This window comes from Salmo salar, chromosome ssa09 (assembly GCF_905237065.1).
Source record: "Salmo salar chromosome ssa09, Ssal_v3.1, whole genome shotgun sequence".
Classification (NCBI taxonomy): domain Eukaryota; kingdom Metazoa; phylum Chordata; class Actinopteri; order Salmoniformes; family Salmonidae; genus Salmo; species Salmo salar.
In genome coordinates this window covers 125,071,452-125,096,084 of record NC_059450.1, presented here as the reverse complement: position 1 = coordinate 125,096,084, position 24,633 = coordinate 125,071,452, and the positions used below count along the sequence as shown (strand labels likewise).

General features: G+C 42.7%; 1 protein-coding gene across 2 annotated transcripts in view; it reads right to left on the bottom strand.

Annotated features, from left to right (window-relative positions):
- LOC106612913 (schwannomin-interacting protein 1) overlaps positions 1–24,633 on the bottom strand; it is a 302,373-nt gene that overhangs the window by 271,674 nt on the left and 6,066 nt on the right. For both annotated transcript variants that reach the window (XM_045724508.1, XM_014214571.2), the window contains exons 3-5: positions 17,673–17,740; positions 17,471–17,557; positions 14,340–14,487 (exon numbers count right to left, since the gene is read on the bottom strand). In XM_045724508.1, the coding sequence (XP_045580464.1) occupies positions 14,340–14,487; positions 17,471–17,557; positions 17,673–17,740 (303 nt within the window). The remainder of the gene's footprint in view (positions 1–14,339; positions 14,488–17,470; positions 17,558–17,672; positions 17,741–24,633) is intronic.

Here is a 24,633-nt window from a genome sequence, read left to right as displayed (position 1 = left end):
CAGGGGAGCTCACGTAAGCAGGTGAGAGAAGAGGGAGATGATGGAGAGGAAGAGAGAGAGGGGACAGGAAGGTAGATGCCTTAAGGGACAAACACACCCTTATAGATGGAAAGAGAGAAAGAAAGGCTAGCCTTCACTCAGGTTCTAAAGAGATAGATTTAGAGAGCAGAGCTGCCACACACATCTATCCCTGTCTCTCCCTCTTTCGTGTGTTATATTTCGCTCTCTCCCTACCATCCCTCTGTCCCTCTCTCTCTCTTTTACCCTCTTTTACCCTCTCTAACACTGTCACGTTAGAGAGGGTAAGAGAGAGAGAGAGAGAGAGAGAGAGAGAGAGAGAGAGAGAGAGAGAGAGAGAGAGAGAGAGAGAGAGAGAGAGAGAGAGAGAGAGACCATCATGGCCATTGGTGTAGAACAGCAGTGTCTAAGTGGCCGTTAAGTAAACAGACAGTAGCTAAAAACTCTCAGAACTATTTGGGCCTGTCCCTGTACCCATTACATCTTGATGAGGTATTTTATAGTGCTTTATAATGGGGAAACATGGAGCTGCTAGACAGTTAGGACTCTACATGAGGACACCAGCCAACACATCCCAGACAGGGATAGCAGGAGGAGTGGTTAAACACGCTTTTCTCTCCTTTCTTCTCCTTTTCTCTCCTCTACTTCCCAGTCCTCCTATCCTGTAGAATCTTTCTTTCCCTCCCCTCCCCCTGTCTGTCCCCTGGAGGTGTGGTGTGGGTGTGGTGATGGTTATTGTGGTGATAGTTGTATTGATCAGCTGATGGTGTAGAGAGGTAGAGTGATTATAGCCCTGGGTGGAAAGGATTCAGCTGATACAGAGAGACGAGGGGATCACACATTGATAACATACTCTAACTGCACCATTTCAAGTGGAACTGACAGCGTTTTAACTACTTTGCAGATCACATGAGGTTGGTGGCACCTTCATTGGGGAGGACGGGCTCTTGGTAATGGCTGGAGCATAATAAGTGGAATGGTATAAATACATCGAACACATGGTTTGATGCCATTCCATTTGCTCCGTTCCAACCATTACTATGAGCCGCCCTCCCCTCAGCAGCCTCCACTGTTGCAGATATGAAACAAATAGACAATCATAATATCAGTCAAAAATGTCCAATTCACAGTTAATTCTAGACAACCAGGTTTTAAAAATAGGTTCTATTTGACTCAAAATTCCATGACATAGAATAAGGCATTGTTGGCAGAATTCCCCAACACAAATCTTGGTAGTCCAAAAAATATTGCTACCAGCTGGCCTGGTCCATTGTTTTCTGCCTCCACCCACTCAGGATGCATTTCAGTTTCAATGACTCAAGATTTTTGACAAAAACGTACAAATGTAACTACGGCTGGGAATGTCAAAATAAGGGCACAAGGCGAGACCCAGATGCAGACATGGAAGGCAGATGGTTTGAGTCTTAATATTTATTAAACAATCCAAAAGGGGTAGGCAAGAGAATGGTCGTGGACAGGAAAAAGGTCAAAACCAGTTCAGTGTCCAGGAGGTACAGAGTGGCAGGCAGGCTCGAGGTCAGGGCAGGCAGAATGGTCAGGCAGGCGGGTACGGAGTCCAGAAAATAGGCAAGGATCAAAAACCGGGAGGGCTAGCAAAAGAGAATAGAAGCAGGAGTACGGGAAAAACGCTGGTTGACTTGAAAAACATACAAGACGAACTGGCACAGAGAGACAGGAAACACAAGGATATATACACCAGGGATAATAAGCGACACCTGGAGGGGGTAGAGACAATCACAAGACAGGTGAAACAGATCAGGGTGTGACAGTCAATACAATAGTGATGGACTTTCGAAGTCTTTTCGGAGATCCGGTGTCGTTTGGTTAGTTAGCAAGAAATGTGATCGCTTTGCTAGCTTGCTACAGTATGCTGAACTTGAACAACTGTTATCCACAGTTAGCATGCATCTCTCAGTTATTTGCATATAGGCCTACTGTAGTTCTGATTGGCTATGGTGCACCTGTCTGTGTAGAGTCCTGTCCTGGACAAGACCAACACGTTTTTATTAGGTTTTATTTACTGCAGTGTCTATTAATTGTCTAAACGCACGGAATGTTCACAAATGCCTTACTATACGACATTCCCAAACATTCTATGAAAGTATGAAAATGTGAAAATGACCATATCTAAGTGCTCGCTTGTCAGAAACCTTTACAAAAAAAGCGGCATATTGTTCCTGGTGATTTCATGTTGCTAAAACGCTGTCAGTTCCACTTTAAACACATAGTGTACATCAGAGAGAAAATACACATGTGAAAATATACACACAAATAGAATTCCTAAACAGAGTAAGTGCGTTTCCATGTTATCCACTTCAACCCACATATCCTCATCTCACAGTGGCTTCAAAGCTCGCACTGCCCATTATACACACACAACTTCAAAGCAATGGGATTCCTCTTGGCTAAGAAGTCATTCCTCAACACACAATTACAAATATATACACACACTCACACGTGTACACACACACGCACACACGCGCATACACACACACACACACACACACACACACACACACACACACACACACACACACACACACACACACACACACACACACACACACGTGCACACACACACACCCTCACACACATACACACAAACACACACACACAGATTAACATGCTAGTAGGCTGTCCATAGTGTTATCAGAAATCGTTTCTCTTCTCTCTCCACCCCTTCATCTCTCATTGCTCCTTTTCTCCTTTGGAGGGTGAAGAGATGAGACACTCATCACACATAGCAAACGAGAGGATGACCTCTCTTCTGTTTCATCCCTTGTTCATACATCAAAAAGAAGAGATAGAAAGGATGGATGAAGATCAAATGTGTTTGTGTGAGAGCTGGAGAGAGATTCCCTCCCATGCTTCCTCTAGGGCTTTCAGTGGTATAGTTTATCTCCCTATCTGCTAGAGTACACACACACACACACACACACACACACACACACACACACACACACACACACACACACACACACACACACACACACACACACACACACACACACACTGAGATGATCACATTCCCCTCTGAGCCTTGGAGAGGAAGAATCACACAGAATAAACTAACTAAAAGAGCAGAAAATCCCCCTTCACACACCAATTCACTTTAAGACACGCATACTGTACACACAAACACACAAACACACGGTCACACGCATATGAACCTAACTTACACAATGTCGATTAAAGAGTCACTGAACACGGCGATTGGCAGGTGTCTTTTCTGTTGCTCATTAGAAAAACAAGATTTCAGTCATGTAGGTGTTTCGTGAGCGATTTGTTGTTTGGTTAATGATGTTGGACCCCAACGAGACACCGTGGACGCGGAAGCCTAGTTCACTTCCTCAAAATTCCCAGAATTAATCTAAGAGAACTCCAGAAATCTGTAATTAATTTCGAGATTTTTGGCAAGGATGTTTGGTGCAGTATTTCTCCAGTTTAATTTAAAAAAAAATTGTTCTCTTATGTAAACAAGGTCAGAGATGCTGGGCAGGTCTATCTCACTGTCTATGCTATTGGATAGAGAGCGATCCCCGCAGCTGTTCACCCCATGTTAGCGTGCAAATAGACATCGTCAAATCAAAACCCAACTTTCTTTTACCCATTGTGACACACGAATGTTCCAAACTCCGTCTTAGATGAGACTGACCTTATGACCAAAATTATCTTATTTACACTTTGTGGTTTCTGACTCATTTCGATGCCACATAGGCCGTTTTCAAAGGGATTTGTTGCTTTTTAAAGGCAGTCGCTCTGTAAAGTAGCTTGATGGAGACCTGGCCTGAAAGAGACAAAGAGCAAGACCAGCAACTTAAACATTCATTGGCATCATTAGCATCTCAAAGTGTGTGTGTGTGTGTGTGTGTGTGTGTGTGTGTGTGTGTGTGTGTGTGTGTTTGTTTGTTTGTAAAAAGGCCTCCAAATGACCAGAAAATGTGTTTATTAAATGCATCAAGCTGCCCTTCTTTATTACAGCGTTGTAGACGTCCATTACTAGAGACGTGTTATGACATTCTTTACCCCCCCAGCTAAACAGGCATTGATTGGCTCATCACCTCCCACCTCCTGGCACGGTAATGGTCCATAGAGACAAGAATTTTCTATGGATGGGCCTAAACGAGGCTAAATGGCTGAATAAAGGCATTACTGTAAAAGAGTGGAGAGAGAGACAGAGAGACAGAGAGACAGAGAGAGACAGAGAGACAGAGAGAGACAGAGAGAGACAGAGAGAGAGACAGAGAGACAGAGAGACAGAGAGAGACAGAGAGACAGAGAGAGACAGAGAGAGACAGAGAGACAGAGAGACAGAGAGAGACAGAGAGAGACAGAGAGACAGAGAGACAGAGAGAGACAGAGAGAGACAGAGAGAGACAGAGAGAGACAGAGAGAGACAGAGAGAGAGACAGAGAGACAGAGAGAGACAGAGAGACAGAGAGAGACAGAGAGAGACAGAGAGAGACAGAGAGACAGAGAGACAGAGAGAGACAGAGAGAGACAGAGAGACAGAGACAGAGAGAGACAGAGAGAGACAGAGAGACAGAGAGAGACAGAGAGAGACAGAGAGAGACAGAGAGAGACAGAGCGAGAGAGGGGGGGACAACTGCATATGTCTACTCTTTCTATATCAATGGGACCGCTCCAGAAATGTTTATGAAGGCACAGACTGATGCATAATAAACAATATATTAGTTCTATATCAGAGAGTGCAGAGAGAAAGCGTGAATGTCTCAGCATGCAGTGCCACTGCCAGGGTTATAGAAGGGAACAGACCATTCCACAGCCCTGAGGGCTACTGTAATGTTACAGCTCAGAGGTCACAGCGTTGATCTCTTCCACTCCTGTGTTGATGCTTTTTAGAGGATGTGCTGCATTGGGGTCATCAGAAAGGTGAAGGGTCAAAGGTTACATCATTGCAGGGGAGGGGGGCGGTCCATGTTACTGTAGATTGGATGAGATAAACATGTCCTACAGATGTAAATTCACAAGATTGAAGGGAAGGGCCTTCTTTCTTTAGTTCTTTTACCCGATAAGAGATTTACTCATTTTTTCTTCTCCTCATTCTCTGCTTTGGGAAAATCTCCCTCATTTCTCCACTCTGGCGTTTCAGTCCTCCAAAGGCCTCATCCCTCTGCCTTCTCTGTCTCCTCTAATACAGGGTAGTGTCAAACACACACACACACACACACACACACACACACACACACACACACACACACACACACACACACACACACACACACACACACACACACACACACACACACACACACACACACACACACACACACATATACACACAAACACAGAGGACCATCTCTGTGATTTGGTTAATGGACAGTAATACTGGCAAGGGGAAGAGGGGAGGGAATGAATAGGAGAGGGAGCAGAAGGACAGGGGGATCAGAAGGGAGAGAGAGTATACTCCTCCAGAGGGACTCTCTCTCTCTCCACTCCCTCCAAGGATCTGATTATGGAAGAGGATTCTCTGGCTATAGGTATCCAGTGTATCAGTGGATCTGAGTGGGAGATGGGCTAAATGGGGGAAAACCCATGTGGTTCACACACAATTAACCCCCAATGCTCTGATGTGTCTGCCCAGCCCCAGAGACACACAGAACAGGAGGGGAGGAGAAGGAGGATTGTGATTGGGAGTAGAAAAGTGAGGGTGGAGGGTAATTGTTGGTGTGTGTGTGTGTGTGTGTGTGTGTGTGTGTGTGTGTGTGTGTGTGTGTGTGTGTGTGTGTGTGTGTGTGTGTGTGTGTGTGTGTGTGTGTGTGTGTGTGTGTGTGTGTGTGTGTGTGTGTGTGGAGGGGGAGGGTGTAGTAGAACAGTATAGTGCAGCCTCAGGTAACAGAGCATGCGGTGGCGCAGCGGTCTAAGGCACTGCATCTCAGTGCTAGATGCGTCACTACAGGCCCTGGTTCGATCCCGGGCTGTATCACAACCGGCCGTGATCGGGAGTCCCATAGGGTGGCGTGCAATTGGCCCAGCATCGTCCGAGTTAGGGGAGGGTTTGGCCGGGGTAGGCCGTCATTGTAAAATAAGACTTGCCTAGTTAAATAAAGGTAATAAAATTTTTTTTTAAAACATATTACTGCTGCTCTTGGTTGTGGGGCATTTCTATTGATCAGATGTATGTGTTAATCTGTGTGTGTGTCATTGCTGGTTTATGAGTGTGGTGGTAATAGGAGCGAAGGGAGTAGTGCTTCCTATTCCTAAACAACCAAAATAAAACTTCCAATAGCCTGTAGTAACACACAGCATCCAATCAAAACACAGGCTGCCGTAAACCACAATATCCAATCAAAGGATGGTACAGGCTGCCTTAAAGCACATCTACTTTCGTTCAAAATATGATCAAATATATATATATATTTTACCTTTATTTAACTAGGCAAGTCAGTTAAGAACAAATTCATATTTACAATTACGGCCTACTACAGAGTATAGAGCGGTTATGCTTAACACGTGAATACATCAACACACATTCACTCCATTAAAGGCCACTTTTCAACCTAATTAGTATCTCCAAGCCCAATACCAGTGTCTACACACAGGATGAGAAAACGGCCCGTTTCTACATTTGGTAGAACATTTATAAAGTTCAAACATTCTACCTGACGAGATCATCAAAAGTGAAAACATTTTCTAAAAAGGGATTTTCAAATGAGATTCACGGTGACGTGGGAAGCCAGAAAATACCCTCCCTCTGGTTAGAAACACTTAGCAGGTTTTGAAACAGAGAGAAGCATTTTTTCTTCTTGTCTTTCCAACCACAGATCATAGAAACAAGCTGTTGTCACATACAGTGTGTAGACACTGATTTGGTGCTGGACATAATAAATATGAGGTTGAAAAGTGGTGGAATTTCCCTTTAACATTATAGAAAAGTGACTGTCTTCAGCACCATCTCATCGTCTTCTTTCCCGATACTCTCTTTTCCCTCTCTTATTCCTCTTTACTTTCTACCACCAGTGTTTCCACTATATTCATTTAGCAGCACTGCTGCCCCTCTCCCCAAAAATAATGAAATAAGTATATATCATTTTCGGAATGGTCCAAAAAAATCTATGTAAACGTAAACGATTAAAACCAGATATAAAGTATATAGAAAAGATAATGGACCTATATATTTTTTTAAATAAGATCCTCTTTGAGAACTAACAATCACATAAATAAAAACTACACAGTCTGAGAGAATCTAAAATTCAAAAAATGTCATAGCATGGGGCCCCCATTGATTTTGATGAAGTTTGAGTCATTCAGATAGCATAAGAACACAGCATGAGCCTTGGTAAAATGTATAGAATTACAGTAAATGAGCTTTAATACTGTACATTTTCTTTCACCCCATGGCAAAACAAAATGAATGCAGGAAATTTGCTTTAAAACTGAAACCTTTTCTCTCCGCCCCATGGTGAAATGTGTAGAATTGAAGAAATTAGCTTAAAAACAGCTAAATGTTGTCTCTGTTTCCGTCGGATACCCAACATTAACCACGCCCACGTGTGTGAGTGTGAGTGTGTGTGTATGTCTGCGAGTGTGCCAGTGTGTGTGTGTGTTGGTCCTGAGCTGTAATAGTATACATAAATCTTCAGAATGGGTGGGATAGGTTAGTGATGGAGCAAAACTGGGACACACACACACGCTACTGTACATCTCTGCCTCTACGACAAGACCCCAGAGCCTCTAAATACAGCAGTATTATTAGACTTATAATCACACATATCCTCCATATCATACCGTAACTCTGACCTCCTGCCTCCATCCCTTTTTTCCATCTGTTCCTCCTAATCTCCCTGAGAAATATGACTCCTCTGCTCGCGCTACCATATGCCCATGATAAATCTCCCAGCAACCCTCAATGGTTTCTCACAAAATCAATGGCTAATTTGGAGCATCACTTTATACACCTTAAGAGAGTGTGTTTGTGCATGAGTGTGTGTTCACAAATGTCTGTATGTGAGACTTTACTTTATGTGCACCATCTCAATTCGTCCAAAGGATACAAACGTGAGAAACAGCCCAGAAAGCTAGTGAGACGCTGGGCTTGGCTTGACAGTAAATAAGCTAATAGGCAAATAGCTAGAGTCCAGGCACCACACCCAAATAGGGAATTGTTTTCTCTTAATCATATCACAATCAACTTTTACCACTTGAATGTAGACACAAATATAATTTTCTGGACACTGGATGAAGTCAGCTTAAATATTTTGGTTGAATTTTGTTAAGACACTCCAGGACAGGACTTGTACAGAGCAGATTGTGGATAAATACTTGTTTAATCTTTCTATCTGGAAAATACCAAATATATTTTTTGTGCATTTTTTTCCAAAGAAAATGTTATCTAGAATAAAAAATGTACAACATATTAACAATTCCCTCTGGGTAAGTCTGGAGAATATATCTAAGCACAACCACACACAATTTGGTCTGAAGCTGAGAAAAATGTGTTGGTGTGTGGGAAGAGTCTGACTTATGGGAAATGTCAGTTAAAGACAAGTACACTGAAATTAGCCTACCAAACGCCGATTAGACGTCAAACGGCTATTTAAACCTAATCACCATCTCTTCAAAGTAAGTTACTAAATATAGTCCAGTTTGTAACACTCTCTATGAAATGGGCTTTTCAATTATGTTTAATTCAATAGTGAGCTTGGAAATTATTGATGTACAATACCAGTCAAAGTTTGAACACAGCTACTCATTCAAGGGTTTTTCTACATTGTAGAATAATAGCGAATACATCAAAACTATGAAATAACACATATGGTATCATGTAGTAACTAAAAAAGTGTTAAACAAATCAAAATATATTTTATATTTGAGATTCTTCAAAGTTGCCACCCTTTGCCTTGATGACAGCTTTGCACACTTTTGGCATTCTCTCAACCAGCTTCATGAGGTAGTCATCTGGAATGCACTTCAATTAACATGTGTGCCTTGTTAAAAGTTAATTAGTGGAATTTCTTTCCATCTTAATGCGTTTGAGCCAATCAGTTGTGTTGGTAGGGTTGTTATACAGAAGAAAGCCCTATTTGGTAAAATACCACGTCCATATTATGGCAAGAATAGCTCAAATAAGCAAAGAGAAAGACATGAAGATAAGTAAATCGGGAAAATTTCAAGAACTTTGAAAGTTTCTTCATGTGCAGTCGCAAAAACCATCAAGCTCTATGATGAAACTGGCTCTCATGAGGACCGCCACAGGAAAGGAAGACCCAGAATTATCTCTGCTGCATAGGATACTTTAACGCCCTGGCCATAGAGAGGGGTTTTTTGTTCTTTATTTTGGTTAGGCCAGGGTGTTACATTGGGTGGGCGTTCTATGTTCTTTTTCTAGGTTTTTTGTATTTCTTTGTTTTGGGCCGTGTGTGACTCCCAGTCAGGCACAGCTGAAGTTCGTTGTTGTTGATTGGGAGTCACACATAAGTGCATGTTTTTCCGTTGGGGTTTTGTGGGTAATTGTTTCTGTTCAGTGTTTCACCTGACAGGACTGTTGGCTGTCAGTTTCTTATTTTGTATTTGTATAGTGTTCCATTTTATAATTAAATATGATGAACACTAACTCCGCTGCGTTTTGGTCCACTCTCTCTTCAGACAGCCCTTACAGATACGTTCATTAGAGTTAACTGCACCTCAGATTGAAGCCCAAATAAATGCTTCACAGAGTTCAAGTAACAGACACATCTCAACATCAACTGTTCAGAGGAGATTACGTGAATCAGGCCTTCATGGTCGAATTGCTGCAGAGAAACCACTACTAAAGGACACCAATAAGAAGAAGAGACTTGCTTGGGCCAAGAAACACAAGCAATGGACATTAGACCGGTGGAAATCTGTCCTTTGGTCTGATGAGTCCAAATTTGAGATTTTTGTTTCCGACCGCTGTGTCTTTGTGAGACACAGAGTAGGTGAATGGGTGATCTGCATGTGTGGCTCCCACTGTGAAGCTTGGAGGAGGTGTGATGGTGTGGGGGTGCTTTGCTGGTGACACTGTCAGCGATTTATTTAGAACTCAAGGCACACTTAACCAGCATGGCTATCACAGCATTTTGCCGTGAAATGCCATCCCATCTGGTTTGCTCTTAGTGGAACTATCAATTGTTTTTCAACAGGACAATGACCCAAAACACACCTCAAGGCTGTGTAAGGGCTATTTGACCAAGGAGAGTGATGGAGTGCTGCATCAGATGACCTGGCCTCCACAATCACTCGACATATTCAATTGGTGTTGAGCGTTCGTAAATTCGTCAGTTATTCTGTGAATTTACCAGCTACGTCTATCAACAGTTGTCCCAGTAACATTCTATTGAAATGGTTACCTGCATAGTGGAGTCTTTTGTTAAGACATGTAGCTAGTTGGCTAAACAATGAACCATAATCCCAACTCATGACGTTACTACCCTGCATGAATCTGCAGGTAGCCAACCAACCAGGTTAAATGTTAGCTAGCTAACATTAGGCTATAACTAGCCAAGCAAATGGCTCTGAGATACGCATAATAATACATCATACACGTAACGTTAGCTAGCGAGCCAACTAGGCTCGTAATTTAACAATTTTATTTGAATTTACAGACGGCATACAAGTCTGTTATTAAGGCACATGAAAGTTTACATGTTCCAGAAGGCATTTCTGCCAGAAAATGGTTTATGGTCAAGTGGCTCTCCTGTGAAGTAGTGAACCGTGACATACGCCTAGTTTCCTGAAATGAGTCACAATTGTTGGAACTCCTTCAAGACTGTTTGAAAAGCATTCCTCATGAAGCTGGTTGAGAAAATGCCAAGAGAGGGCAAAGCTTGTCATCAAGGCAAAGGGTGGTTACTTTGAAGAATCTAAAATCTAAAATATATTTTGATGTGTTTAACACTTTTTTGGTTACTACATGATTCCATATGTGTTATTTGATCATTTTGATGTCTTCACTATTATTCTACAATGTATAAAATAGTACAAATTAAGAAAAACCCTTGAATGAGTAGGTGTGTCCAAACTTTTGACTTGTACTGTATGTCCATTTTAAAGTGCCTAAAATTCATTAAAATGTTAATGACGATAGTAGACTATGATAAACTAAAGAAAAGAAAATGTGACATTTTTATGTTTATTTTTTGAAAATATTAATGGACCAAAATACCAACAAATCTCAAAATGGATAGGTAGATGCTGTGATCTCATTGCAGCCTGTGGTACCTGGCCTTAAATGAGTTCAATGCCTACTCCAGACCAAGGGTATATACATTTAAGTTAGAATTTTGTTCACAAATGTACTCACATTTCTGTTATATGAAAATTATTTATGATTAGTGAATGCCATCATGTAGTTGTTTATTTAGATTCTTCTCCCTATTAGCTGACATAAAAAAATAATCTAAGCACTTTCAGCTGTCGTGCTTGCTGTTCTGTCTGAACCTAGCGTTGAATAATGGGCATTGGTTGCACGATGCAGACGTTTCCTCCCTCCGAGGCACGTGTTGTAGGCAACCTCCCTGCAGTTGCCTGGTCAGGAGAAACTTGCTAGCAAACGTTTGTGCTATGAAACTAAATGAACAATACACTCTGACCCACAAAACGTATTTTCTATATTCATGATCGCGTGGTTAGACAAAGCAAGGAAAGTGAACTTCAAAATGGGATGGAGTTTTATTGGGATTTGCAGCTGTTGTTGGTAAGTGATGGATCTGCTGGCTTCTGAAATGACTTACTCATCCTGTAAAATGTGCCTTCAGCTGACACCAATAAAACTAGTCATCTGTTCATGTCTGTCTGCAGAGGTGGGAGTATAATGTGTGTGTGTGTGTGTGTGTGTGTGCGTGCGTGTGTGTTGAGGAGCGAGGGATGACAGGAGGGAGAGAAAAAGAAGCCTTCACTCCCTTAGACGCTGGGATCTGAAAGATGAGAGAGTGATCTCCCACACATACTGCAGAAATGCTTACTCAAACATTGATCCCTGCTCTCGCTGCCCTCCACACACACACACACACACACACACACACACACACACACACACACACACACACACACACACACACACACACACACACACACACACACACACACACACACACACACACGGCAGCTTTATACGGACACCGCAAACATTGTGACATTGTCAGTAATGTCACATATTGAGTGTGTAAAAATCCACATGTTGAATATAACTCAAAGCAACCCAGCCCACAATAGCTTTAACTTTATTTTATCTGAGTGTGTGTGCGTGCGTGTGTATGTCAGAGAGGGTGATCCCTTGTAGGCAGAGCAGTCAGCAGCAGGGATGCCCATAGGCTAGCCATCACAGCAACACCTCCAAGGTAAACCCATTGATTTACTATCAGTTAGCTGGCCCCGTTAGGACTGTAAATAATACATAGGGGCTGGGATGAGTGTGCACACTCCACACACCAATACAGTATATAGATCAAGAGGAGAAACCTTGACATCTCCAAATGCCAAGGTTCTGAGAAACATTGTGTGTCTAGGTGTTATTATGATAATAATTAACTACGGTAGCTATTGGTGATTTATGCTTGAGTTTCTCTATAGTATCTATAGTATCTATTGCCTTTCTGTTGTTCTATTTGGACCTTTTATCAATGTGTGTGTTATTCTGTATCCCTGCTCCATATAATGCATTATGTATGTTAGAAGCCCTACCTTCACATCCCCTTCTCTCCAGGCCAGTGGCAAGTTCCCTTAGGAATCGGGGCTCATATATAAACACAGACACACACACACACACACACACACACACACACACACACACACACACACACACACACACACACACACACACACACACACACACACACACACACACACACACACACACACACACACACACCCTGCAGTGTTGGCCTCTCTGTGATGGATGAGTCTTTCAGATAGCACCACAGACACACCCAGAGGGGGGGGGTAATAGCGGAGGGAGGGAGGGAGGGAGGGAGGGAGGGAGGGAGGGAGGGAGGGAGGGAGGGAGGGAGGGAGGGAGGGAGGGAGGGAGGGAGGGAGGGAGGGAGGGAGGGAGGGAGGGAGGGAGGGAGGGAGGGAGGGAGGGAGGGAGGGAGGGAGGGACAGACAGGGATCCCCACCCCCAAACAGCCAGGGAAGAACAGTGCCATAGAGAGAAAATGGTTGTGTCATTATTCAGCTACAGTTGTTCTACCTCTCTCTAATGAAGGGGATGTTATATTACATCTGCTTGTGTACTAATGAAGAACAAACCTCCTCATCCAGAACAAACAGACTAGAACGACACAACACTTCCAAGACTACTAGAGGCCTCCAACAGGAGACACGGCCCATCTGCTGCCTCACAGTGTCTCATAGGACACACACACACACGCACACGCACACACACACACACACACACACACACACACACACACACACACACACACACACACACACACACACGTGTGTGTATGTGTGTGAACAGTTGCAGACTAATTATTGTTGTGTACCATCTCTAGCCAAGCAGAAATAAACAGGACAAATGACAACAACGCTTCTGTGCTAGCCCAGCAGAAAGAGACTTTCTTAAGTTTCAGGCTAACAAACTTTCTCAATAACTTTCGCAATGAAAGGTTCCCCTCTCTGTTGATTGTGGTCATTTCTGTCCATCAGTACAGTATGTCCAATCTATATCTAACGTGTGGCTCCCTCTTTCCCCTTGTCCATATTTCACATTCGTAATCCTTCTCTTAACCCTTCATTCTATTTGAGCTTTGTTTGGTTTCCATGACAATCCCTCTATCTCTGCCTACCCTTTTCTAAACCCTTTTTGCTTTATTCCTTTCCTCTGTTGATCTGCAGACCATGATGTCATTTTTCCTCCCTGTCCCTTTATTTTCCTGCCATGCACTGTTTAATTCCCCTCCACTCTCTCTATGGGTGAAGCGGGGCGAGGACAAGAGCAGAGGCACTTCATTAATCAATCAACCAACTTTGCAAATTCACCTAATTAACGTCTAATTAAGGATCTGGGCACCGAGCCAACACTCATCACATCCTACGCCGCCCCCCCCCCGCCGTGCCCCAGACGGACACGCACTTCCTTATTCCCTCCATCCATCCATCCATCCACCCTCCTTTTCCTCATGCCACCAACAGCTGAGGCCCTCATCCGTTAGCTTTCTGAGAGGTAAATACAATTCCTCTTCAATCATCCATCCATCTGTTTTTATTCTCCATTAGAACTTATGCCACTAAACTCTGCTGGCCCCACAAGATAGTTTGCAGAGATAGCTCAACCGACCTTACTCATTCATACAACCAGAAGCTCTTGGTCTTACCAGAGAGAGGTCCTGGCCAAACTCATCCATCACGGCTGTCTGGTAGGGCTCCAGTGACTCCGTCCCAAGCTGATGATGCATACGGTTCTCACAGTCCCCCTGCCAGCTCACTTTGCGGTACAGGGTGGCACGCCAGGCCCGCTGAATTCTGGGTAGAAAAAAGATATATATATAAATCACACATAAGGAGTGGTCAAATCTGGAACTGAAATGTGAGATTGACTGTGCTGTTGTTTTTGGAATTGAAATAACTGAAAAATGTCGACATTAAACGTAAAAAAGTTCTCCTTTTAAGATACAGCTACTGTAATTTCCGGACTATTAAGCGCACCTGAATATAAGCCGCAGCCACTGAATTAAAAAATATATATTATTTTGAACATAAATAAGCCGCACATGTCTATAAGCCGCAGGTGCCTACCGGTACATTGAAACAAATTAACTTTACACAGGCTTTAATGAAACACGGCTTGTAACAAAAATAAATAGGCTTTAACGAAACACGGCTTGTAACAAAAATAAATAGGCTTTAACGAAACACGGCTTGTAACAAAAATAAATAGGCTTTAACGAAACACGGCTTGTAACAAAAAATAAAAAAGAGCAGTAAGCTTTAGTTGTCTTTTTGCACTGAGTCAATTTCTCACGCTGCTGTTTCCAACGTCTTATCATCGACTCATTAAGACCAAGCTCCCGTGCAGCAGCTCTATTTCCTTTTCCAACAGCCAGATCAATCGCCTTCAACTTGAAAGCTGCATCATATGCATTTCTCTGTGTCTTTGCCATGATGAGGGTGACAAAATGACTACCGTAATCAGAATGATGGGAAGTTTGAGAGCGCTCGATTTAATCTAAACAGTAAACCAAAAAGTTGTTTGACCTTAACCCGTTCGGCAATTTCATTGGTCTAATGAAAGCTTCATGCCGCCAAAAAACTGAGCACGTCACAGAATGTGTTTTTTTGGAGAAAAAAAAATTGAAAGCGGGAAAAATCCATATATTAGCCACGTCATTGTTTAAGCCGCGAGGTTCAAAGCGTGGGAAAAAAGTTGCGGCTTATAGTCCGGAATTTACGGTATACTAAATATATTAACATGTCATCAAATAACTGATTAAAACACTGTTTTGCAATGAAGGGCTAGAGTAGCCTCAACAGCACTCTGTAGGGTAACACTATGTTGTACCCGTAAGACAGCTAGTTTCCGTCCTCCTCTGGGTACACTGACTTCAATAAAAAAACCTAAGAGACTCATGGTTCTCACCGCCTTCCATAGACTTACACAGTAACTATGACGACTTCCAGAGGACGTCCTCCAACCTATCAGAGCTCTTGCAGCATGAACTGACATGTTGTCCATCCAATCAAAGGATCAGAGGATGAATCTAGTACTGAAAGCATAAGCTACAGCTAGCTAGCACTGCAGTGTATAAAATGTGGTGAGTAGTTGACTCAAAGACAGAAAAAATTGTTGAACAGTTTTGAACACATTTATTTCTTAAAAAGTTAAGGAGAAGCAGCAGAGCGAGAGAGAGAGAGAAAGAGAGAGAGAGAAAGAGAGAGAGAGCCAAGATTGTGCAAGGTGGTACTGAATGTGTCACTGTCTGTCACCTTGATTACTCCAGTTTGCCTCTCAACCTGTGCACCTACGTTATAAACGTTCATTTGTAGGCTAGGTTGTAGCAACCTCATGATGGGTACAGGGCAAATTCAAGTATCATATAGTAGCCTAAACCTATCAATGTTACATTGAGCTGGGTGAATGGAATATGAATGACAGTCATCCAATATGCTGTAATAGAAGTAAGGCCATGCTCATGAAAAAAATGCATTGTCCTCCCTGATCTTAAACGGCACCAACCGCCATGGACATACATAGAAGAAATATCCTGGGCATTTCTACACAGCCCTTAAGTGATGCACTTCCAGATTAAAACACAAGATACAACAGAGTAAGTTTAACGTTGGTTAAGGGGGAATGGCGCCCATGATAGAGTGAGGACAGTGTGTCTGCTGGTTCTAGGGGTCATATCACTGCCCGTGTATACAGTGATTCCTTCTGGAGAGTGGAGAGAGGCTTGATAACCACATCATAGCGTGGCATATTGCATTTTTCTCTTTCTCTCCCTCTCCCACACTTCCTCTCTCTCTCTTTCTTTCTCTCTTCCCTCTCTCCTCTATCCCTCTCTCCATTTCCAGTACCCCCAGCTCCAGGGTCCAGGGTGATGTGTAGGATCAATTACACGATGGAGAAACACATTCACCTTCAGCGGAGCAGGGAGCCAGCTGAGCCAAATGGAACAAATTGAATTAAGCCATAACCCACTTCAAAACCAATAGGTTTCCTCTGCCCACCTCCCTCACTTTTCTATACCCCCCCTCCATTCCACCACCCATACACCCTCCAACTAATTTACCCCCCTCTATCCCTTGTTCTGCCCACCTCCCTCACTTTTCTATAACCCCCCCCCCCCCCTCCATTCCACCACCCATACACCCTCCAACTAATTTACTATCCCTTGTTCTGTCCACCTTCCTCCCTCTATCCCTGTCTCTACCTCCATACCCTCTTCAAATGTGTTTACTTTATCCCTCCATACCCCCCCCGCTCTCAATCCATTCCCTCCTAAATGTGTTTACTCCAGCCTCCTAGTCCTTCCAGAGCAGGCAACCTGGGGCGATAACTGACCCCCTATAACAACAGCTATAAAGGTTGGGTTCATGTTCCTCTCAAATGGTGTTAAAGGTAGGCTTTGGCTTCACACAGACGCTGTTGAACTCTGACCCTGCCGTAGAAAGCCAATCAGTGGGTGAATTGGTTTAAGGCCATGTTGGGATTGATGACATCACCACTACAACCACAACAACACACCTGGGAATGGATGGGCGACAGGCATACACAATGACAGAGGGGAGAGGGGGACAAACCTGATCATACACAGGGGCGCATGTACACACACACACTCACACACATAACACAAACTATTACATACAAGGAGGAATACAAAGAAAAACACATTTACAAACACTTCCCCCATTTACAGGCGTTCCACTGCCACCAGTCTCTCTCGCCACAGTGCCCCCTCCTGATGGTGTGTATTAAACAGAGTACTGTACTACAGGTGGTACTCACACAATGGCCTTGGTCTCCCAGTAGCGCTGCTGCTCAAGGGAACGAGGACTGTTGTCATCTTCTTCCCCACTCCTCAGGTAAACATTTCTACAGTGATACACAGTGGAAGAACAGTCAGGGCCAGGGAAGCCTACAGTGTTAAGGCACTTGAAAATAACATTCACTGCTGTGTCGAGTAGACGGTTGGTTAAGTGTTTTATACCTCTCCATCTTAAGCATTTGTTGTCCTCCACCATGGTTGCAGAAGCGATGGTACCTCTTCTCTTCCTCCTACATGGGATCATAGAAAGACATGAGCATTTTCTTCTTGAATGGAGGATAAGAGGGAAGATGAAAATGCTCCTGCAAGATTCAGTCATAACTCTGTCCTGGTGTTAGACCGTCTGTAATGTTACTACCACCCACTCACACTGTCTGGAGGAGCACGGAGGGAGACACTCTATTCTGTCTGCTTGTTGAGACTTGTATTCTCTCAATGTGTTTTCTTGCCGGAATGATAACGCAGACATTTCGATAATGACCAAGAAGATAGCAGTGCAGAAAGGACGGTATCTGTGTAGACTATTCAGGAGAGGACGCCGGGTCAAAACACACAGTCACACACATTTGCAGTTTCACATGTAAGAACACTCCACGTGTGAAAATCTCACTTTCACATGTGGAATTGCAAGTTCACATGTGGGGGTGAATTAGGGCGGCAGAGCGTTGTGAAATGTCGCTTGTTGGGATTCTTGAGTCAACAAGGTGAAACATCTGTCGATGTTCCCTTAAGCAAGGCACTCAACCCTAATTGCTCCAGGTTACTGTTGATAATGGCTGACCCTGGCCGTGACCCCACTCTCTGAGGGTGTCTCACGGGGAGTTGGGATATGCAGAACACAGTTCACACTTGTGTATAATACATATTTGTCTGAAACAGGACAACTATAAGCACCCACATTATTATTATTATTATTATAGGGTTTTCACATGATTGTTGTGAACCTGTAATTCTACATGTGAAAGTGAGATTTATACTTATGGTTTGTTCTTACATGTGAATCTGCAAATGTGATTTTCACATGTTAATGTTTTTCAAACATGTTATTCTCCTCACATGTTAAAAGATGGTGTTATCATGTGAACTCTAAATGTAATACATGTGAAAATATGGTTTCACTTGTGAAATGTAAGCTCAACATGTGAAAACAGCAATTTCACATGTGAAAATGTGAAACAGCAGATTTCACGTTTTTTATTTTGTAAGGGAACACACATACACACACATTATGCGCCCTGCCTGCTGCCAGAGCTGATAGGCCAGTGAATGGGAGAGATGTAGTGAAGCGGCTTCATGAATGTATCCATCTGTCTGTCCTGTCTAAGTGAAGTTTAGGAGGGGATGGCATAGCACCCACAGGCTCTCTGCCTGGCAGACACAGACGGGGCTGGCCCCTGACAACTGGCCTCTGACTGGCTCCTGCTTGGCCCCTGTGACTTCTCTGGCATCTGCACTTCCTCAGTGCCAAAAAGCTGCACATTGCTAACACACACAGACACAATGAGATGATTCTGAATTAGGGCTGTCAGAGTTTCTAATTTTAGTGCACTCATTTTTTTCATTGTGATTAATCGCATTGTCTGAAAACATCCAAACTAAATACATCTATAAACTAAAAACAACAATGCAATGTCAAAACAAGTTAACATGGAGGTTAAAGAAAGTGTGCTTTATCAATTTACCAGATTTTGCTAACTGTTACTTTGGACAAAGTCAAGACGTTAAAATTGTTGTAATACTTTTTGTATAAAAATCTTAAATTACAGCTCAATTTGAGCAAATTCTGAATTTGCAATTAACCGTAATTAATCACAGCAAATCCTGCGATTAACTTGATTAAAGGTTTAAACGTTTGACAGACCTATTTTGAATTGAACGGTCAATATTGAACGGTCAATATTCTGAGATGGATCATAAATATACATTGGAAGAGGAACCCAGTGTCTGCCCTCTAGGTGGTATTGGCAAGACATTGCTTTCTCCCACGGGAGACCTGGGTTCTAATCCCGCCAGTTACAAAAGCACACATGTTAAATGTAGAATACCACATATGCCTGAAAATACATTTTTACTAATTATTTTGTTACATTTTTCACTTGATTTGATCATACTGTACATGTGTGTTCATGTCTACACATGTTTTTTCTGGCATGTGTTTTTTGTTGTTGTAAGTGTGTGTATGTGCATGTGTATCTAGCTCCTTTCTGTAATCTGAATCAGGCTGTTCTGAATGCTCCTCACTCTCCATTCAGTCCGGCCAACAGCGATTTCATGTTCAGAAATACCAACTGTAGGCCAGCCTGGTGTTGCAACAATTGGTCTTATTGTTGGGGTGCACGTCCATGTGTTAAATTAAGAACAAAAGTATCTTTGAACGCACTGAGATATCTCGCATGAGAGATTACACTTTTACTTGAAATCTCTGAGCCCAAAAACACAAACGGAACTCTAACAATCTGTCAACTTTGTAGCACTCGTTTATGAGTGAACATAATAGACGACACAAACAACTTCTCTGTAATAGATTGTAGCAATTTCTTGAATCATATAAACACAGTTATTTCAATCCCAACCTGTGTTTGTTGTTCTCCATATACCGGTGTGTGTCGCGCCACTGTTCAAACAATGGTGCGCACGCATTACAGTGCATTTCCACATAACATGATGCGGCCGATAAAACAACAGAATCCCATTCATTTTCAATGGAGGGAAGTGAAGTGGGCGGGGGACTGCTGGGCAATGCAAGCATGGGCGAGGCAGCGTGAGCGGAGGCGGGACCAAAGTTAGGGAAAGCTGAACTTTATGCAAATACTCGATATCGCGACACTATTTACCAGTCGAAGCTCACTATAGCATCAAGCTTCTATTGGATTGGCTGTTTATAGAATGCACTACCTAGCCTGCTTGTTAGCACCAATGAGGGCCAAGATAGCGTGGCTCTCCAAATGATTGTGTTATGTGGAAATGCACTGTTACAGGGGAATTTTACTATGTAAGCAGCACTTGCCTAGCCACGCTAGCTTGCCCTCATGTGGGTGCTAACAAGCTATCAAGCAAGCTAGGTAGTGCTAGCTTATCAACAGCCATTGTCAGCCAATCTAGTAGGGTCTGAAAGCTATGGTGACCTTCATTTGGTCACTTGTGTTGCGATATCGCAGAGGATTTGCATAAAGTTCAGCTTTCCCCAACTTCAGCCCCACCCTGTTCAGCTCCCTCGCCCACTCCGCTTCTCTTTTCTTTCCCTCCAATGAAATTGAATTGATTCCGATGTTTCACTGGGCAATGCCACTCTATATTAACACAGGACGTTACGCTACATTTCCTCATTATGTTGGGTTGGTGACACCGCTAATTCTATTGGTGTCACGATTGTCGTCGGTTAAGGAGGACCAAAACGCAGCAGGTATGTGTACGCTCATCTTGACATTTATTAACTCAGAATGAACACACCAAAACAACGAAACAGTCTTGAACGACACATTCAGCAAAACAAGAAACAATCTCCCACAAATACACAGACAAACACACCCAACTAATATAGGACTTCCAATCAAAGGCAACACCACACAGCTGCCTTCAATTGGAAGTCCACCCCAATTAACTCAACATAGAAACAGATTACCTAGACTAAACATAGAATTACATAAACAAGGAACAGTGCCCAAAAACCCCGGAATACATAAATCAAATGCCCTTTTTAGAAAAACCACCACCCCGAACCACATAAACCAAATACCCTCTGCCACGTCCTGACCAAACTACAATAACAATTAATCCTTATACTGGCCAGGATGTGACAATTGGTATATTTCCATTTTGGATAAATGTTGTTCCATTGCAGATATTCCATTCTGCTATAGTCAGTGACTGCAGTTATCATTATTGATGTTGTTTGATGTCTAAATGCTACCTGTTTGATAAGGTCCCAATGGTTTAGCCCATTTTGTGAGTGTCTGTTCAGGCTATGTATGCCTTGCTCCATTCATTGTTCACTTTACACGGTTACCAATAGGCTGCACTGTAAATAAAACCTATATTTCAGCATGTTTTTATTCTCTGGTTTGCTCTGTGTACTCAGACCCCCCTAACAAGACTGACGGATCCTGTTTAACAGTGAAAACTACCAGTTCTACACAGAGACAAGTCTTTTCAGTCTAACTTTCCGTTCCTCCTTGTGTTTACCATTACCCCAGTCAGGAGGATAAATGAGGATAAGTGTACTCAGATTCAGCCTGGTTATTTCGGGAGTGACATTTTTCACATCTCTGAGGCGGTGTCTGTCTGGCTTGTGTTTGACGACATTGATTGCCTGTCAACTTCAGCCTGATATGAACATGAAGGGAAGTAGAAAGAGAGAGATAGAGAGGGGGGGTATCAAATGAGCAGAGTAAGACTAGATGCATAACTTCAGAGGGACTGTTTATAGGAATGTTATGTTGTACCGTATGTGGGCCAATGATAGCAACCATAGATCTAGTTCTCTTTAAACACAGAGTTCAATACATTATGTAGAAGAGCTGAGATGGCTCTTATTAACAAGCTACATTACACTGCCTTGAATTAAACAGTGAGGCAGTAAGAGGGGAGGGAAGGAAGAAGGAAGAGCGGAGAGGAAAAAACACAGCACACACCAGCGACTCCCCCGCCCTTTAATTGAGTTATTAAAATCATAATTTCTCAGAGGCCCAGTTCTATCAGAGAGATCGATGGGAAACACACATCCGATAAGTTCAGTATGCGCACACACACAGTGTGTGAGGAATGGTCTGGTGGATGCCCTTCAGACTCTGGTATCCCAGACACACACATGTACACGCGCGCACAGGCACACACACACACACACACACACACACACACACACACACACACACACACACACACACACACACACACACACACACACAGAGAGAGCGAGATGAGGAAAACACATCACAGGGGTGAATTGATGAAAAGAAAACAGAATGATGGGAACAGAACACAGACCAAATAGAACACACTAGTGGAGATAAGTTCAAGTTCAGGTTTATTATAGAACACACTAGTGGAGATAAGTTCAAGTTCAGGTTTATTATAGAACACACTAGTGGAGATAAGTTCAAGTTCAGGTTTATTATAGAACACACTAGTGGAGATAAGTTCAAGTTCAGGTTTATTATAGAACACACTAGTGGAGATAAGTTCAAGTTCAGGTTTATTATAGAACACACTAGTGGAGATAAGTTCAAGTTCAGGTTTATTATAGAACACACTAGTGGAGATAAGTTCAAGTTCAGGTTTATTATAGAACACACTAGTGGAGATAAGTTCAAGTTCAGGTTTATTATAGAACACACTAGTGGAGATAAGTTCAAGTTCAGGTTTATTATAGAACACACTAGTGGAGATAAGTTCAAGTTCAGGTTTATTATAGAACACACTAGTGGAGATAAGTTCAAGTTCAGGTTTATTATAGAACACACTAGTGGAGATAAGTTGAAGTTCAGGTTTATTATAGAACACACTAGTGGAGATAAGTTGAAGTTCAGGTTTATTATAGAACACACTAGTGGACATAAGTTCAAGTTCAGGTTTATTATAGAACACACTAGTGGAGATAAGTTCAAGTTCAGGTTTATTATAGAACACACTAGTGGAGATAAGTTCAAGTTCAGGTTTATTATAGAACACACTAGTGGAGATAAGTTCAAGTTCAGGTTTATTATAGAACACACTAGTGGACATAAGTTCAAGTTCAGGTTTATTATAGAACACACTAGTGGAGATAAGTTCAAGTTCAGGTTTATTATAGAACACACTAGTGGACATAAGTTCAAGTTCAGGTTTATTATAGAACACACTAGTGGACATAAGTTCAAGTTCAGGTTTATTATAGAACACACTAGTGGAGATAAGTTCAAGTTCAGGTTTATTATAGAACACACTAGTGGAGATAAGTTCAAGTTCAGGTTTATTATAGAACACACTAGTGGAGATAAGTTCAAGTTCAGGTTAATTATAGAACACAATTGCATAACAGGTATGAAATGTGTATTACATGGAGGAGAGCAGGAGAAGAGAACACACATTGAAGAACACTACACAAGGATAGACACACACAGGATAACGTAACATGACACATGAATGCACCTGTCGGTCATTACCCTTAACGAGCCCACAATAAAGATGCACACCTTCAGAGGAGACGCTAATGACACTGACGAAGGCCGAAACGTTTGTCCATTAACCTACTCACCAAATGAAATAAACATTAAAAACAAACTCCTTTTGATGTGCGGACCAGCTACACAATTTTGGAACACACAGGCATCTGATTGCTGTGTAGCGTATGCATCATGGCTATCTATCTACCAGTCTTGGCCGGGGGAAATGTCCAATCAGGGAAAAGAGCTGCATCAGTACGGATTGGAAAATTGGAAATCAATTTATATGAGCAGCGCTGCAGGAGCGGATGTATGGAATGCAACACTTACATTCGCATGATTTGGGGAAAGGGTCTTTAGAACGCAATCACTTCCACTAAGAGGGATATGTACATATAATGGACACAATCATATGATTACAGGGCTTGAGTGGAGACTGGAATAATTCATGTGGATGAAAGACAATTCGCTACCTGAATGTAATGACCATGAGATAATACAACAGCAGTGGGTAGATGAGATGCCTCCCAGTCCCACATCTCTGCATGGTGAGGAAAAGGGGGGAGACGAACGGATGGACGGACAGACGGACAGAGGGAGATGGGTGGACAGACGAACAGACAGACAAACAGACAGACAGATGACAGACAGGATGATGTGTGTAATAGCACACACTGGTTCCCAGGATCCCCTGACAGAGCAGCTCATTATCGCTTGTCTATTGCACACACATCAATAGACAAGCCAAGGAGGGAGGTGGAAACTGATCAAGGAAGCAGCGATAAGGAGCCACCTTGGAGGCGACAACACGCATGCAGATATGGAATTCATTTCATATCTATAATTAAGCAGTCCATCAAGGGTGAGACAACCCCATTTTCACGTGTTGGAGATAGCCCTGGTTTTATGGATGCGATTCAGAGATATCTTCTCCCCTGAAACTCATACTTACAGTACACACACTCACACACACACACATCTTC